The following is an 18,576-nucleotide window of genomic DNA, read 5'->3' on the forward strand; positions in this document are numbered from 1 at the left end:
CATAGGAGAAGCCATACTGGAACTGACCAATGGTCCATCTACTCCAGTGTCCTGTTTCCAACAGGAGCTGGTCATATACCACAGGGAAGCCCATGAGCAGACCAATGCCCATACCTGCTGACCGCTCCCCAGAAACTGTCAGAAGTGTTCTTTCTCTGAACCTGGAGGCCCCACTTGGCTGTCATGGCTAACAGCAAATGACAGTCCTGTCCTCCTCTAAAAGGTCCGGTCCTCCTCTATAGCCCCCTAAGCCAGCAGCCATCAATCACCACATACAGTTGCAGTGAGTTCTGCAAGTCACTTCTGCACTGTACGAAGTATTACTTTCTTTTGCCTGTCGCGTATGCGGTCTTGATTTGTTGAGACAATCCAGAAACTCCCTGCCCGTGCCCTGAATAAAAAGCTGTCCATTGGGAGACAGCAAAACTACTTTCAGCGCTCTACCTTAAATACAGCTGCTGAAGCCATGGCAATTGAAAACAGCAAGCTCATCATCTGAATCCTCCCTTCCCGTAACTCTCAAAGCTGCTCTTCCAGTCTCAGTAAAAAGCGCATGTATTTATAGCTCGTGTGGCCGTTTTTGCTCTGTGCAGTCAGCATTCACCCGAGTAGGTAGCTGAGGCTTGGTGGCCACTCCGTTCATTACCTTCACCCTTTACAATCATAAGTCTCACTGAGAATACTGCTGGAGCTGCTGTCTCATCCACGTTGGTAAATACGGAACAAAGGGTGAAGTTTAACGGTGCTGAAAAGCATACCCAGAAGGAAAGGAAGCATTGCATGGTTCTCAAGGTAACGTGCCGTCTTCGCTGTACAATTCCCAAGCAGTGATGCAAGAACACAGGCAAGCACAAAAAACCCAAATAAGTTGATTTAGAACTCTTAATTGACAGTCAGTTTGGTGTGGCAGTTAAGAGTGCAGACTCTAATCTGGGAGAACTGGGTTTGATTCCCCACTTCTCCGCATGCAGCCACTGGGTGACCTTGGGCAAGCCACAGTTCTCTATCAGAGCTGTTCTCTCAAGAGCAGTTCTCAGACAGAGCTCTCTCAGCCCCACCTACCTCACATAGGATGTCTGTTGTTGGGAAAGGAAGAGAAAGAGATTGTAAGCTGCTCTGAGACTCCGAGTAAAGGGTGGAGTATAAATCCAATCTCTTCTTCTTCTTAATTTAAAAAGCTTCCCACAGGTGTCACTCATGATTTGTGAGTTGCCAACCCTAGAACGGGCAGCTGTGCTTACTGCAGTTGTGGGGATACTCCCTTGTGGAAGAAATATGGTTGTCCTCCACCTAGACCTAAACGGGCTCCTCTTCCTTTAGAAACATTGTGGAAGAAGACGAAAAGTTGGTTTTCATACCCCGCTTTTCTCTGCCTCTACCACTTACAACCTCCTTTCCCTTCCTCTCCCCACAACAGACACCCTGTGGGGTAGGTGGGGCTGAGAAAGCTCTAAAAGAACTGCTCTTGAGAGAACAGCTCTGAGAGAACTGTGACTGGCCCATGGTCACCCAGCTGGCTTCACGTGGAGAAGTGGGGAATCAAACCCGGTTCTCCCAGATTAGTCTGCCACTCACATCATGCTGGCTCTCAGGGTTGTGGGTAGCAACAGATGAACTTCTCATGGCTTGAATTGTAAGTGGGTCACAAATAGGGTTGCCAACTCTGGCTGAGAACACATGAGCACATGAATATACTGAATCAGGCCTCTTGGGTCCATCAAAGTCAGTACTGTCTACTCAGACTGGCAGCAGCTCTCCAGGGTCTCAGGCTGAGGTCTTTCATATCACCTCCTGCCTGGTCCTTTCAACTGGAGAGGCCGGGGATTGAACCTGGGACCTTCTGCATGTCAAGCAGATGCTCTGCCACTGAGCCACAGTCCTTCCCCAAAGGAAATTCTCAGAGATCTGGGGGTGGGACTTGGGGAGGGCAGGGATTGGGGAAGAATGTGACCTCAGTGGGGTAAAATGCCGTAGAGTCCACCCTCCAAAGCAGCCTTTTTCTCCAGGGGAACTGATCTCTGTAATCTGGAGACGAGATGCAATTCTGTGAGATCTCCAGCCACCACCTGGAGACTGGCAACAACAGTCAGTCCCTCTGACTTCATTATTAGGGAGGCTCAGCCAACACAGGGCCCTAAGTGAATAGTGCCCCTTCTGCCACGTGACTCCTGAAGTTTATGGGCCTTTGAAGATTTTTTTCCTGCCAGTGCCAGATGTTTCCACACCTGAAGTAAAAAGGACCACCCCAGCCCCACTTCGGAGTGCTGCCCATTCACCACACACAAAGAGACGAAGTCGGAACGCGGCCACACCTTTGGGGTCCCCTGCCTGAAGCCACTGCTTCCTGTAGAGGCGGGTTCTGTCTTCCTCTCCCATCCTGTCTGGTTCTACGGAACTCATTCCACGGAGCTTTCCCCTCCCCTCTCTACTCCTTTCACTACAGCCAAGGGCTGCCAACTCCAGCTTGGGAAACTCCTGGAGATTTGGGGACAATGTCTGGGGAGGACAGAGTGTGGGGAGGGGGGGGAGCTCAGTGGAGATGTGATGCCACGGAGCCCACCCTCCAAAGCGGCCTCTTCCCCCAGGGAAACTGATCCCTGTGGTAATCCCACGAGAATTTCAGGCCTCACCCTGGGGCTGGTCACCCCGAGGGCCAAAGTCAGCACGCCCTGAGGTGGAACAGCAGCCAGGGCGCACTGCCACAAAATCTGCATTGCTGGCAGGAAGCATGTCACATACTGCCAGGAAGGTGGGAGAGTTGCGGTGCTCCTATCTGGCCACAGGACTCAGCACTAGGGCTGTCAGCCTCCAGGTGGGACCTGGGGATCCCCCCGAATTACAGCTCATCTCCAGACTACACAGATCAACCCCCCTGGAGAAAATGGCTGCTTTGGAGGGTGGACTGGCATTATACTCTGATGAGGTCTCTCCTCTCCCCAAACTCCACCCTCCCCAGTCTCCACCCCCAAAACCTCCAGGTATTTCTCAAGCCAGAGTTGGCAAACCTACTCAGCACCATTGGGGAGAGGACATATGGTCAGTAGGAAGGTTCACAAATCAGCAGGGTAAAGAAGGGAACACAGGTAGGTGGAGATGTGGGTGGGCCAAGTGGGGGTCCTGGTGATGGTGAGAGCAGGAGAGGCCCCCCGCACTCTGAGCCCAGCTCCCCCCTCCACCTGGAACTGGGCCCCCCTGACCCTTCTGTTCCACCCCTCTTCTTTTCACACCTGATAGGAAACATCTATGTTACAAATTTAAACTGGTTTGAAATCAGCCTTGTTTGTCGCCTGTGGTGTACCATTTGCTCATTGTGTCTCATAGAGTTCATGGGAGCTGGGGTCTCTTCACACTTGTGACAGACCAGTTAGTTCAGGATCCTGTCACCAAAACCCTAATCAGAATTGAAAGAAAGAAAGAAAGAAAGAAAGAAAGAAAGAAAGAAAGAAAGAAAGAAAGAAAGAAAGAAAGAAAGAAAGAAAGAAAGAAAGAAAGAAAGAAGGAAGGAAGGGAGGAAGGGAGGGAGGAAGGAAGGAAGGAAGGGAGGGAGTTCCTTCTGCCATATTATACTTTCTGTCCAAGCAATTTTAGGTTTTAACACCAGACTAGAAGGAAATATGCCCCCCAGATTGGGACCAGCATATTTTGATTTAAGAATCTTTTTTGACAAGGTGACAGGACTCCAATGCAAGGTTGAAATGGAGACAGATGGTAATTTAGAAGAGTAATCAGAGAAAGTTTGTTGGGAGAAACCAAAATATATGGACATAGAGTAATATATAGGCAACAGAGAATATACAGCAATATTAAAATGCCAATGGATATCTATCCCAAATTCCAGTACCCAGACAATATTTATCCATAATGTGAAATGTGTATGGGGGGGGGGGAGATACTGCCTATCCTTTTGTGCACTGGAATGCTATTCTAGTGTCCAAAGATCTTAGGCGGACCTCAAACCTGTGACATCCTGAAGGTTAGGAGCTCTGGGAGGGGGTTACTTGGGGATGAAAGAAAGAAAGAAAGAAAGAAAGAAAGAAAGAAAGAAAGAAAGAAAGAAAGAAAGAAAGAAAGAAGGGAGGGAGGGAGGGAGGGAGGGAGGAAGGAAGGAAGGAAGGAAGGGAGAAAGAGAGAAAGAGAGAGAAAGAGAGAGAAAGAGAAAGAGAAAGAGAGAGAGAGAGAAAGAGAGAGAAAGAAAGAAAGAAAGAAAGAAAGAAAGAAAGAAAGAGAGAGAGAGAGAGAGAGAAAGAGAGAAAGAGAGAAAGAGAGAGAGTGTGTGTGTGTGGGGGTGCAGGACATTACCAACCACCAGCAGGGAGCTGAGCCAAAGATTCTCCAGCGGAAATGACCGAGCTGAACTTTTGACTAGAGTCTGGTGTTTCTGGCTGTCCCCTATATGTTGAAAATAGATCTGAATGCTAGCTTGGGAATTCACTGGAGAAATGTTTTTCTCTGCACAGAGGGCTGACTTGCAAGTCGAGGGAGAGCACAGAATTAGCATTCTGCCCAAAGAACGCAATGAGAACGGGCCGCCGCCGCATGAAGCTGGCCAAGCGCAAAACCCCCTCTGGATATACATACATATTGAAGAAACTTCATTGACGGGCTCTTCCATTTGCAGGCAGAATGGTGCAACGGAAGAGCTGACACAGCAAAACATGCCCTGCTAGATACAAATTTTTAATGACAAGCGCTTCCAGGCGTTGAATGACAAGGGTGAAGTTCACATGCCACTGGGCTAAACGAGTCATTAAAAGGTCTGTGTCCCACACGCTGCATGTAGATCGAAACTATGCAGCTGCAACTTCAGAACACTGAGACAGGAAACTCTTTAACGTTCGTGGTTCTCTCCCCCCCCCCCAGAAGCCCTTTTCTCTCTGTTCTCAGCCCTGTTATTTATTTTGATATAAAATTCCACTTACAATGGCATCCACCCTCCCTGCCCGCTTAAGCTCCCCCCTTCCCAGCCTTCAGCATGCTGCATATTTTGGCATGGAAGTTGTCCGCTAAAGTTAGGAGTCTGCACTTCTGGCACCAAAGGTCCAAGATTCAGCATCCACTGCTAGCAACAGGGGCCTACAAATTATCTAGCAATTTGTCCTTTCAATCCAGGACGGCAAAGCCCAGCATGTGTTTCCTGATGCCCGCTTCCTCCTTTTCTGAAGCCTCTCCTCCCCCAGTGCAGAGAGGCAATCCCGACTCCCCTCTGTCTCGCTGGAGCAAGGAAGAGCTTCAGAACAGCCCAAGAGCGGCTCTGTCTCTGCAGGGAGCAACCATTTTGGAAACAGCGCCCTCCATCATAGGGTAACACTTGGCGTGGGACCACCCAACATTCTGTGATTGGATCTTGGCCCCACAGCATTCATTTTGTGGCTGGCCATATTTAGGGTTGCCAACCCCCAGGTCCCAGAAGGGGTTCCTCCACTTTTGAGTGCTTGGATCTGCCACCGGCCAGCTGGCCAGCGGGAGAAACCCACCCCCCAATCAAGGACACGCGATGATGTCGCTTCTGGGTGACGTCATTGCACCAGGGAAATTGTGCAGCAACGCTCGGGTTCTTGGGCAAACTGTATGGTTTTGAAGGCAAAAAACTCCATAGAGTTTTGCCCAAAAAACAGAGTGTCACACACGACATCGCTGACATGATGGCGTCACTTCTAGGTGACGACATCATGTCGGGGTTGTTGCATGCAGGGCACACTCTCCGTCTGCATACTTTTCAGCGTCACTTCTAGGTGACATCACGACCCCATGAACAAAGACCCGGACGCCAACGCGAGCACCGCACCGAGCCCCGACGGAGTTTCGGCTGGCTTCAGAGTTGGCCACGCCCACTACAGCCAAAACCTCTGTGTGCGTGCCTACAGAGGGAAGGCCTGGATAGCGACACACACCCCCAGAGAATCTGAGGTGGGTGGGCCAGGGGGCCCCCTGGAAGGATCGGGGAGGCATTTAAATGCCTCCCCATGCCTTCCCCGGCCTGTCCAAGGGCCGGCTTGTCCGGGCTCCCCGCAGCCACAGGTTGCCCGGACAAGCCAAGGGAAGGCATGTGGTGTGGCCTAATATGCTAATGAGCTTTGCTATCAGGGGTGTGGCCTATTATGCTAATGAGTTCCTGCTGCGCTTTTTCTACAAAAAAAGCCCTGGTTGCATGTGACGTCCCGACCACCCCTGAAATCCCCCCCCCCCAATTCCTCTGCCGTGACAGCGAGGGGACCTGATAACCCTAGCCATATGGTCCATAGCAAGTTTGTGGTGGTGCACTGCTACCTGTTCCTAAGATTCCAGTGCAACACAAGGCCCCTGCCTGATCTAGGAGACAGGAATAAGAGCCAATCCATGCAGGCAGTTTCAGGGTGGGTTTATGGCAGCGGTCCCCAATGTGGTGTCCATGGGCACCATGATGTCCATCGACAACTTTCCTGGCACCCACCAACAATGCTCCCTCTAAGCTGTGCGGAGTCCTGTGAGCAAAAAATTCTACTTTGTGAGCAACTGGCATTAAAGTCGTGAGCCAGCGATTTGGCTCCTGAATCAATTAGTTTGCTCTGGAGCCATCCTTCGTGAGCTAAAACAAAAATGTGAAACCCAGAGGCTAAAAAAACTGTCAGCTAGCTCACACTAACTCAACTTAGAGGGACAACTGCCCACCAAGTATTTTTAGAAAGTGGGCAAGGCCACGTGGGGCTTTTGCCCAGCAAGGCTTCTAATTGGCCACTGGAGATTTGATTGGCTGGGCAGATTTGTAAAAACACTGCTTTAGCAGCCACTGTGACTGTTTTGTGGCTGGCTCCGCCTCCTGCATCAGACATACTGTGCAAGCTATTTTGAGGTTGCGCTCAGTGCACTGAGTCAAAATTCCAAAGGGGCCTGGAGGCTCAAAAAGGTTGGAGACCCCTGGTTTATGGGTTTGTCTTAAACCGGACTGAGTCAGGAAGGCACGGTTGGTAATTTAAGACAGAATTAGTGCAAAGCATGGGCTTTTTTGTGGTAGTAGATACTGGTACTGGCACCTTTTCGGAGGAACTCTTGGAAGTGCTAATGGGGAAATGGGTGGAAATTGGCACAAATTTTATATATGAGTACTGGCACTTTTTTAAATCAAAAAAGCACTGGTATGCAAGTTTGGTGTAGTGGTTAAGTGCACGGACTGTAATCCGGGAGAACCGGGTTTGATTCCCCACTCCTCCACTTGCACCTGCTGGATAACCTTGGTGCAAGCCATAGTTCTGGCACAGCTGTCCATGAAAAAGAGCAGTTATTGTCAGAGCTCTCTCAGCCCCATCTACCTCACAGGGTGTCTGTTGTGGGGAGGGGAAGGGAAATTGTGTAAGCCGCTCAGAGGCCCCTCGGGGTTCGAGCGGGATACAAGTCGAAAGCATAAATAAATAAATAAATAAATAAATAAATAAATAAATAAATAAATAAATAAATAAATAAATAAATAAATAAATAAATAAATAAATAAATAAATAAATAAATAAATAAATAAATAAATAAATAAATAAATAAATAAATAAATAAATAAATAAATAAATAAATAAATAAATAAATAAATAAATAAATAAATAAATAAATAAATAAATAAATAAATAAATAAATAAATAAATAAATAAATAAATAAATAAATAAATAAATAAATAAATAAATAAATAAATAAATAAATAAATAAATAAATAAATAAATAAATAAATAAATAAATAAATAAATAAATAAATAAATAAATAAATAAATAAATAAATAAATAAATAAATAAATAAATAAATAAATAAATAAATAAATAAATAAATAAATAAATAAATAAATAAATAAATAAATAAATAAATAAATAAATAAATAAATAAATAAATAAATAAATAAATAAATAAATAAATAAATAAATAAATAAATAAATAAATAAATAAATAAATAAATAAATAAATGAGTTTGTAAGCCGCTCTGAGACTCCTTTGGGTAGTGAAGGGCGGGGTATAAATCCAATCTCCTCCTCCTCCTCCTCCTCCTCAGTAAACTTGCCATAAAGCCTGTATGTGGCCAAAGGCTGTAGAAGAGGAGTGAAATGGGAAGTCAGATGACTAAGACTGGGGCAGAACATCTGCCCCTTCCTTTCTACAGATAATTCAAAGCCTGTACATCGCCAGATGTGCAAGTCAAAGGGATTTTCCCCATTTGCCCTTAGCCTGTGGCTCACAGCTGTGGTCTAATATTTACCATGGTGATGGAACCAGCACCAACCTAGAATGCCCTTGTGGCTTATCTAGGGGTTGCCAACTTCCAGGTGGTAGCATCAAACACACAGGGAACACGGCAAAGTTAGACAAACATAAAGGAACACCGTGTTAGAACAAAACACAATCTACTAATATGCACTTGTGTCTTCATATACTGAATTAAATACAACGGAGACCCTAGTATATCTTATACACATTCATTATAGTACAAAAACCTTAAGTACGTTATATATCTACTAATAGAAAAGTCCACAGCTACAGAGACCTATTCCAATGCTGTAGACTATCTTGCTCCTGATAAGAGACTGATGGAGGTTGCAGCAGTCGTAAATGATGAGAGATGCAGCAGGCTGTTATGTTCTGCACAAAAAGTGATTCAGCAAGCATCAAAGCAAGCATGAGAGATGCAGCCAGTGTTCCCTCTAAGCTGAGTTAGTGTGAGCTAGCTCACAGTTTTTTAGTCTCCGGCTCACACATTTTTGTCTCAGCTCAGGAAGGATGGCTCCAGAGCAAACTAATTAATGCAGTAGCCAAATTGCTTGCTCACAACTTTAATGCCAGTAGCTCACAAAGGAGAATTTTTGCTCACAAGACTCCACAGCTTAGAGGGAACATTGGATGCAGCAGGCAGTTACATTTTCCACACAAAGTGGTACGAGCAAGCACCAAAGCAAGCAACACACCTCCTAGGCAAAAACTGCGCGTTTCGACAGATTCTTCTTCAGGCAGACATATTTTTCCTGGAACCAAAGCTCACAATCTTACAGTGCATGAGTCAACAATTCTATAGAAGGCTTCTCCGGTTCTCCTTCTATAGAATTGTTGATCAGCTCCCCTGGAGAAAATGGCCACTTTGGAAGGTGGACTCTATGGCCTCATACCCCATCAAAGTCAAGTCCCTCCCCTCCCCCAAACCCTGCCCTCCCTCAGGCTCCACCCCCCAAATCTCCAGGTATTTCCCAGCCCGAAACTGGTAACCTGGATTCAAGGGTAAGTTGGGCTGTTGGGTTTCATAACTTTATTTGAAGTGGTCGTTTTGTTTGTTTGTGCACTTCATTTTATAAGCCTCTTTGAGTCCTCAGAGTGGGAGACAAGTGGGGTAGAATATTTCACTACATAAATTAAATAACAAGTCAGCATGGTGTAGTGGTTAAGAGCGGTGGACTCTAATTTGGAGAACCCAGTTTGATTCCCCACTCCTCCACATGTACCCAGCTGGGTGACCCTGGGTCAGTCACAGTTCTCTCAGAGCTCTCTCAGCCCCCACCTACCTCACAAGGTGACTGTTGTGGAGAGCAGAAGGGAAGGCGATTGTAAGCCGCTTCGAGACTCCTTAGACAGAGAAAAGTGGGGTATAAAAACCAACTCTGTAACCTTCTTCTAAATGTGCCTCAATTACAAGGTTGTGAGTAGAACTGGGGGAGGGGGACGTTTCATGATCTTTTATGCACACCCTCAAAAGTGTGCACATTTTTTCGATTTGTGGGGGCAAGAGGCATGACAAGCTGTGAAGGACTGAGGGGGGAATTTTGTTGCATTGTGCAGCAAATTCTGTGCAACAAAATCCTACAATGTTTTACGAACAAGATCTGCTACAGAATTATTGTTTATAAGTGATGAATTGTCCATCATAGTTTATGCAATCAGAAATAACAATTCACAATTTACTATTGATAATTTGCGTGTAAGTGACAACAGCTCATGCAGAGCTTCTCGCTTGCATACAATAGTCATTACAGTACATAATGGTCTTGATTATGATGACTTACAGTGCAACATTAATTATTATTAATGCTTTTTTTTTAGGTGCAAAAAAAGATTTTGACGCAAGGCCACAATTTAAAGGAAGCAGCTAAATAAGCTTTCATTAGTGAACAGCTTTTCTCTGCGCATGATTGATGATTTCATCCCTTATTCCTTTCTGTTTGACAAAAAGGACAGTGGAATAGTTAGATGTGCATGTCTTTCTCCACACTTACCCACCTATCGCATTGTCATCCTGCCTTTCCTCCAAGAAACTGAGGGCAGAAAACATGGGCTTCTTCTCCTTTTTATCCTTACAACAACCCCGTGAGGCTGGTTTTTATCCTTACAATGGTTTTTACCCTTACAATTTTGTCCTTACAATAACCCCGTGAGGCTGGTTAAGCTGAGAGAGACTGATTGGCTCAAAGTCGCCCAGAGAGCTTCATGGGAATTTGAGCCTAGGTCTCCTCGGGCCCAGTCCAACCGTGGGGCAGGCAACCACTACCTTGTATGTTGAACAGCTGCATGCCAGACCCTTTTTTTTCTTCTTGGCATAAAGGGCTGGTTCTCTGTCCAAGGGGCTCAGGTGACCCCTGAGACACTGACAGAGGTACTGAGACCCAACTTGTTCCCAGTTTGGTGTAGTGAGAGCCAGTTTGGTGTAGTGGTTAAATGTGTGGACTCTAATCTGGGAGAACCGGGTTTGATTCCCTCATTCTTCCACTTGCATCTGCTGGATGACCTTGGGCAAGCCATAGTTCTGTCAGAGCAGTTCTTGAAAGAGCAGTTCTTGAAAGAGCTCTCTCAGCCCCACCTACCTCACAGCGTGTCTATTGTGGGGAGGGGAAGGGAAAGGAGTTGGTAAGCCGCTCTGTGAAGGGCAGGGTATAAATCCAATCTCTTGTTCTTCTCTTCTTTGGTGTGTCAGGCCAAGTCCAGCCCTTGTCCCTCCTCTCCCTAATGTCTGCTCGCACACCATCCTCTTGTGGTTCTTTGGCCGTTTGTCCAAAATGGTTACCTACACCCTTGCTGTAACCACTGTGCAACACTGGCTCCCATCGGAACAAAGTTCGAGTCCAGTGGCACCTCTAAGACCAACAAAGCTTTATTCAAAGTGTATGGTTTTGTGTGCAAAGCACACTCCTTCAGACAAATTGGAATGAAATCTCCTCAAGGGCTATTTACAGGGGAAAAGAGGGTGGGGGGCGCAGCCGTTAAGTAAGCCATTCTATAAATTCCACAGTATACACCATTCTATTGAAATGAATCACATTTGCATCTCATCTTGTGGCATTACCAAGGCAACAACCCCAACATTAACCAACATTTCCTGCCAAGGATGGCTAACTGGCAGCCGCATCCAGCCTCAGGCACCTGCCAAGCTCGAAGGTAGTGCTCCTGGTTTTACTAATATATTTACACACATATGCGGTGAATAACCACTTACTGCGGACAATCTGGCGCAGTCAGAGTTGACGTCGTATTCTATGTAAGCCACCTCTATGCCCTCCTCCGATCGGCCGTCCTTGGTGTAACAGAGGTCCCTGGTCTGAGTAGCAAGGCGGTTCACCTGGTCCATTGTATAAATGCAGAGTGCAGATTCCTCACTCAGCTTCCCCGAGGAAGCGTGCCAGGCGGAAAAGGCAGTGAAGAGGACGTCTCCCTGGGCCGCGCCCAGCTCGCCTTCCCCGCCCGGCTGTGCAACATAGGCAGCCTGCAGGAGGCTGTAAGTCTTCTCTTTGCTCCGGCAGAGCAACGGCAACTCTACGTAGGAGTAATAGTGAGAGTCGTCCAGGCAGATCCTAGAAATGTAGGTCCTGTACTCGCGAGACAGTGACTTGAGATCCCGCCGGTAAAACAGGAAGTAGACGCTGGAGCCGTGAGTAAAACTTTTGATAAAATGGTGGTTATATTCCGAGAGCCGGCCCACAGCCAGCTTTGCTGTTTCTTCATAGGAGAAGATGGAGTGAGAGTCCGATCCAGGGGCCTCTCCAGGGTGGGCCCTGAGATTCCGGGTCGTGACGGGAGGAATGCTGCCACCTACTCCTCGACTGGTGTAACCTCGACCCACGAACAACAGCGGCACGTGGTCTTTGGAGTACCCTACGAGGCCCACGGTGGAAATATTGGGATCGTTTGCTGCTACGTACTGAGTGTCTCCTGGCGTCCAGGGTTGGAAGATAACATGGTTAATGAAGCCAAGGTTCCTCTTCTCACAGATCCCTTGCCATACACTGCCGCACACTATAAGCTCCTTCTCCAGTGAGTTGATCAAGAGCAGCTTGTTGTAATTGTCCGTCTCCTGGGCCTGGGGACAGTCCTGCTTTGTGACAGGAGGAAGGCAATCCTTGCTGTCTAAGGAAGGCCCCGTGGGGACAGCCTCCTCCATCACCAGGTCCGCTGTCATCTGGAAGAGGAAGTTGGTAGCCCCCAGATAGAGAGTCCCAGACTCAGAATCCATAATCAGGTGAAGAAACTTGGTTGTGTTGTATGAAAAGGTGGCATACTGCAGCCCTTCTGGAATGACAGCCCCCAGGAAACACAGAGCAGAAAGGAGGGACCCCAGAGGCATCATAATCATTCTGCAAGAAACAAAGGAGAAAGAGGGTGGTTAACTTTTTTGCTGATTTCAAAGCCTGGGGACGATAAAAAAACATGATAGTATTTCTCCCCCCCTGCCATCGAGTCACAGCCAACTAACGGCAACCCCATTGGGCTTTCAAGGCAAGAGACGTTCAGAGGGGTTTTGCCATTGCCTGCCTCTGCAGAGTAAACCCTGGACTTCTTCAGCATTCTCCCATCGAAACAGAACCAGCCCTGCCTTGGCTTCTGAGATCTGACGAGTTTGGGCATCACCGTACCTGCCCAGCATCACTAAACGGGAGTCCTATGGTACCTTAAAGACTAACAAGATTTTATTCCATCATAGCTTATGGACTACAGCCCTCTTCGAATATACAATTTGGGTGACACTACATGTATGAGATGAAGCAGGCTGCAGTTCACCAGCACTTAGGCTGGAGTAAAATCTTGACATTCTTTATGGCTCCTGTTAATTTTGCTGCAACCGACTACCTACCCCTCTGGCAGAGGTCATTTCGGGGGGGGGAACGCGGGGGATCGCAGTTCCCCCGGGTGAGGTGCAGGGGGCGGGGCACATGACGAAGCCCCGCCCCCTGCTTCCGGCCGTCCCGCTTCCAGCCTTCATTCAGCCAGGAGGAGGCAGGAGAAGAGGGAGGGTAAGTTGCTTCCTCCCTGCCTCTCCCCACCCCTGCCTGCCTGGGGCCAGGGAGGGCCTTGGCGGGGCTTCCTCGCACTTCGCTGGCCTTGCAGGTCCACCGCCGGGCCCCTGATGTCAGGGGGTGTGGCATATGCTAATGAGTTATGATAATGAGTTCCCCTAGCTCTTTTTCTACGAAATGACCCCTGCCCTCTGGAATTATCTACCGTGGATTCTGATGAACATATGTCAGAGGGAAGCAAATTTGCAAGCAAGCAATCAGCACAGTTTGTTGAAGTTAAAGTTGGGGGACTCATTTCACTGAGTCTTCAAGGAGAGGGGCTGTGGCTCAGTGGCAAAGCACCTGCTTGGCATGCAGAAGGTCCCCAGTTCAATCCCTGGCATCTCCAGTTAAAAAGGAGCAGGCGCTAGGTGATATGAAAGATCTCTCACTGCCTGAGACCCTGGAGAGCGGCTGGCAGTCTGAGTAGACTGTGATGGACCAGGGGTCTGATTCAGTATAAGGCAGCTTTGTGTGTGTTCATGTGTGAGATGCATGAACTCCAAGATAAATAAAACACTCATTTTGCATCAAGGTAATTAAAATCAGAACAAGCATACATTTGTACAGATCTGCATTTATATTGACTGGTAAGGTGGAAAGAAAGGGAGCTACCGAAATATCAGAAATCCCCCTCATCCTCTCTTCAGCTTCTTGGATTTCATTCTAAATAGCCCATACCTGTGGATTCTATGCGATTCTACAATTCGACCACTGGTCCAGTTGGAGACAAGGGACAGCATAAGGGAGAGAACTCTACCAGGAAAACCACTACCATTCTGTTGTGTTCAATAAGGGTGGATTTAAAAAAAACAAAACACAACTTTTTTATTTTAACCGTAATTCTACAGGAAATAGCAGTAGAATGTAAAGGTGACCAGCAGTACAGTACTATGCAGTTCAGAACCACTGAAATCAATGGGTTTAGACTGGAGTAATTCAGCATAAGACTGTTCTATGAAAGGATCACTGGCAGAAAAAAAAAATTTCAATAAAGGTGGGGGGAGGGTAAGGAGGGCTGAGGAAAGGTGGACAGATAACAAGCCAATCCTAAATAGAATTACCCTTCTAAGCCCAGTGAAGTCAATGAGTTCAGAATGGCATAACTCTATATAGGACCGCATTACAACTTGTGCAGTTATACGTCTGTTAACTCAGATAAGTCCCACTTTATTCAATTAGGCTTACTCCCAGGTAAGGGTGCATTAGGACTGCAGCCAGAGTCTCAAGCTAATCGATAGCTAGAGAAACAAAGTACCATCAAGAAGAAGAGAATGGCAGATTATGTTTGCAATGTTTGGCGTCCACTTCTCTCGTCTTTATGGACTCCTCTTCACAAACCCAGTCAGGATATTTCAGAAAAGAGAAAGCCAGGAAAAGGGGCTGAGAGAGGTAGAGAAATAGAGGAAAACAACCAAATGCAAAAGAGCAGCAAACGCGTATGCTTTTGATAGCCACAGTTTTTTCGCCCCCGCATGAGAGCGGCGCCTGCCAAGATTGCCTCTTCTGTACAGGAGCCCTGCCTGCCTTTCCATCAGGTTACCCGAAAGAGTAGGGATACCAGCTCTGAGCTGAGTAATACCTGGAGATTTGAGGGGTGGAGCCTGGGGAGGACAGAGTTTGGGGAGAGGAAGGACTAATGGGTCTAATGCCACAGAGCTCACCCTCCAAAACGGCCATTTCCTCCAGGGGGAACTGATCTCAGTCGTCTGGAGATCAAGTGCAGTAGCGGGAGATCTCCAGGCTCCACCTAGAGACTTGCAGCCCGATAAAAGAGAGTGGAAGAGGAAGACAGAGGACGGGCAAAATAAGCAACTAAAAGTGGGTCCCATTGTGCAGGGAGAGGCTAGAGGTGGGTCTGAGAAATTTGGCCGACACTTTTAAAGGTTATATTGACAGCTATTACCACAAGGACTTTAAAAAAAAAAAACTGAAAATTTGACATTTGCCAGATTCTGAGTTCTGTGTTCAGGACCAAATACCACGTTTGTGCAATGCAGACCTTCACATTATTACACTTTTTCTTTTTTTTACACTGAGAAGCTCATCAAAGCTTGACCAATAGGCCAATAATTAGAATCTGAGCCCAAAGGCTCTGGGAGTAGACAGTGCAATGGAAATCTGTATTCATATGTTTAAATGTGCGTGTATTTCATGGCTTACAAGTTGCTTACCACCCTTGCCTTCACTGTGATTTCAAACGAGCGAATACCTGTGGGGAACCTCCAGGCTACTGTCACGTACGGGCCAGCACTTATTAAACCTGCTCTTATCATTGGAGAAAAGCCCAATATAGTTTTATGCCAAAGCTGATTATGAAAACCTGATCTTAATATTGCAAATCAGGAGGGGGTAACATGCTCTAACGCCTCACGTGTGACTCACAAATTGTTCCAGTGCTGCTCACTCCAGAGCACCCAGGAATGTTCTGACTTCATTCATTTTCTTGCCACACACTGGGATTAAGGGAGTGTAAACAGAGAATGAGATGGTTTATCTGTACAGTATCACTGTTTCCTACCCAGATCCGCAACAATGATTTCTGATCAGGCATGCCTTGTGAGTTCCTTGCTGGAAACCCTCAATTTCCAGGCACGCATGGGTCGAACTCGGAATGGGACTGTGGCGGTAAGCAGAGGGGGTTTCAGCCTCCCTCCTGTGCCCTTCTCCCAACTTGAAAGGGCCTCTGCCCAGAAGCCCTTCACCAGGTGGGGGAAACTTACATGTCGCTGTCATTACTTGTAAGTTTCCCCAGCAGGGCAAAACAGGCTCCTTGGGGCCATTTCAGATCAGGAAAAACAACATGGGACCGTGGTCCCTATCTGAATGGGAGCCTTGGACACTGAGTTTCCAGCACAGAACTTGCAAGGCACATCTAACTGAATGACTTCGGTGAACCCACGGATAATGTGAGAATAAGGTAACGTACAGTTCATCTTAATTAGGGTTGCCAATTCTGGGTTCAGAAATACCCGGAGATTTGAGAGTGGAGCCTGGGAGAGGGGGGTTTAGGGGAGGAAGGGACATTGGTAGGGTTATAATGCCACACAGTCTACTTTCTAAAGCAGCTGTTTTCTCTGGGAGAAATGGAATAAATGTTTTAAATAAATAAATAAGCAACGTATGTAGTCTGGAGATTAGCTGGAATTCTGGGAGATCTCCAGACCCCACCTGGAGGCTGGCAACCCTATGATATAAACTTGCCTTATACGAAACCAGACCACTGGTGTATCTAGGCTCGTACTCTTCCCTCCAGCTGGCAGCAGTCCTCCAGGCATTTTACACCTCTGCTGCCCGAGAGGCAAAGGACAGAAGAGGCAACACAATATATGAAAGGCCTGGGATCCACCACTGAGCTTTGGCCTCCCTCTGCGGGTGGGAAGGGCCATTAAGTTGCAGCTAACATGGCAAACAATCCCTTAGGATTTTTGACATAAGAGGTGGTTTGCCATTGCCTGCCTCTGGTCCCTGCCACGGGATGGGGGGGGGGGAGTACGGCCAAAGTGCGGCTTTTCAAAGCCGCACCAAAAGAGATATGCGGCGGCAGGATCACACAGATCCCCTGAGCCACCGCGCAGTTCCTCCCCGGCATGATCAGATGCCAGGGGGAAGCCACTTAAAGGAGAGCGAGGCAGCCGAACTGCGCATGTGTGCGCGTGCGCAGTTCGGCCGGGAGCCTCAATTGCTCCTGCAGACAAGTGCGCCAGCGATCTCACGGCCGCGCTTGCTGCGGTGCTTCAGGTAAGTCCTACCAGTTAGTAGGTTCTTTTTTGCACCACATTTTCATTCTGAAGGGACGGATTGGGAACGGGTGCTGCACCCCCGATCCATCCCTCTTCTGGGCCAAAACCTCCCGTGTGACCGGGGCCTCTGTGTAGCAACCCTTGACTTCTATGGTGGTTTCCCATCCAAGTATTAACCAGGACCGACCCTGCTTAGCTTCCAAGATCTGACAAGATGGGACTAGCCTGGGCTATTCAGGTCATGGCCTGCTTCCTGTATATTGGGCCATATGCTCAAGATCAGGAAGAGAGGAAGAGGAAGAAGAGGAGATTGGATTTATACCCCGCCCTTCACTACCCAAAGGAGTCTCAGAGTGGCTTGCAAACTCCTTTCCCTTCCCCTTCCCACAACAGACACCCTATGAGGTAGGTGGAGCTGAGAGAGCTCTGGCAGAAATTGCTTTTTCAAGAACAGCTCTTATCAGAACTATGGCTCTCCCAAGGTCATCCAGCCAGGTGCAAGTAGAGGAGTTGGGAATCAAACCCGTTCTCCCAGATTAGAGTCTGTGCACTTAACCACTACACCAAACAGTGAATAAGCTTCCCTGAAAGGTAGCTTCTTTACCACCACCTATTTCCCTAGAAATACATAGTTACAAGAAAGTACTGGGCATGTTTGAGATGGCATTTAGTCTGCCTGATACACCCACCTGCATTTGACAGTGGAAGACAGGCTGCTGTGAATTAATTAAATAAGCTCAACCTAAGTTGCCAGCAAAAAAAAAAAGTGATCCACTTCTGTGGGGTCTGGAAGCACAGACTTTTTGAAGAAGACTTTTTGAAATATTAAAAACTAGCAGTAAAGCCCGTTGTGAAAACAATACAACGAGATCTAGAAAGAGGCTCTGGGGCAGTGCTCTGGCTTTGGGCAAACAGTGTCAATTTGCTGTGGTGACCTCAGCAGGGTATAATGACAGAGTCCACTGTTTTCTCCAGAGGAACTGATCTCTGCTACCTGAAGAGCAGTTGTAATTGTGAGTGATCTGTAGCCCTCACCTGGAGATTGGCAGCAATTGTTACCCAGGACAAAATGGCTGGTTTGGAGGGTGGAGTTGGCAACCCCATCTCCTTCCCAGCTAACCATCAACCTACCATTATCTGCCCCTTTGACTTCAGCTGACTTCTGCCCTCCCTTCTGCAGAGCAGTTGTAATTCTGAGTGCTCTCCAGCCCTCACCTGGAGATTGGCAACAATGGTTCCCTATGTGGGACTGACTGGTTTGGAGGGTGGAGTCTATGGCAGTGTACCTGTCTGAGGTCCCACCCCTCCTCAAACCTCACCCTCTTCAGGCTCCATCCCTCAAATCTCCAGGAATTTCCCATCTGGAGTTGGCAACCCTATCAGGACTGGCCCCAATGTGTTTTCTCCCAAAGGCCAAAGTAGGTGACAGGACCAAGCTTAGTTGCCTACCAACAGGCACTGAGGGGAATGTAGGGTTGCCAGCTCTAAGGAGGGAAATACCTGGAGGTTTGGGGGGTGGATTCTGTAGAGGGCAGCATTGGGCGGGGGGGCGGAAAGACTCAGCAGGTATAATGTCAT

General features: G+C 47.5%; 1 protein-coding gene across 1 annotated transcript in view; it reads right to left on the reverse strand.

Annotated features, from left to right (window-relative positions):
* The window catches only part of LOC107113404 (plexin-B1-like), a 122,855-nt gene that overhangs the window by 71,067 nt on the left and 33,212 nt on the right, over nt 1-18,576 (reverse strand). The window contains 1 exon segment of the mRNA XM_015414766.1: nt 11,422-12,556. Coding sequence (XP_015270252.1) covers nt 11,422-12,555 — 1,134 coding nt within the window. The 5' untranslated portion in view covers nt 12,556.

The sequence above is a fragment of the Gekko japonicus genome, unplaced genomic scaffold (assembly GCF_001447785.1).
Source record: "Gekko japonicus isolate JY-2015 unplaced genomic scaffold, Gekko_japonicus_V1.1 scaffold204, whole genome shotgun sequence".
Lineage (NCBI taxonomy): Eukaryota > Metazoa > Chordata > Lepidosauria > Squamata > Gekkonidae > Gekko > Gekko japonicus.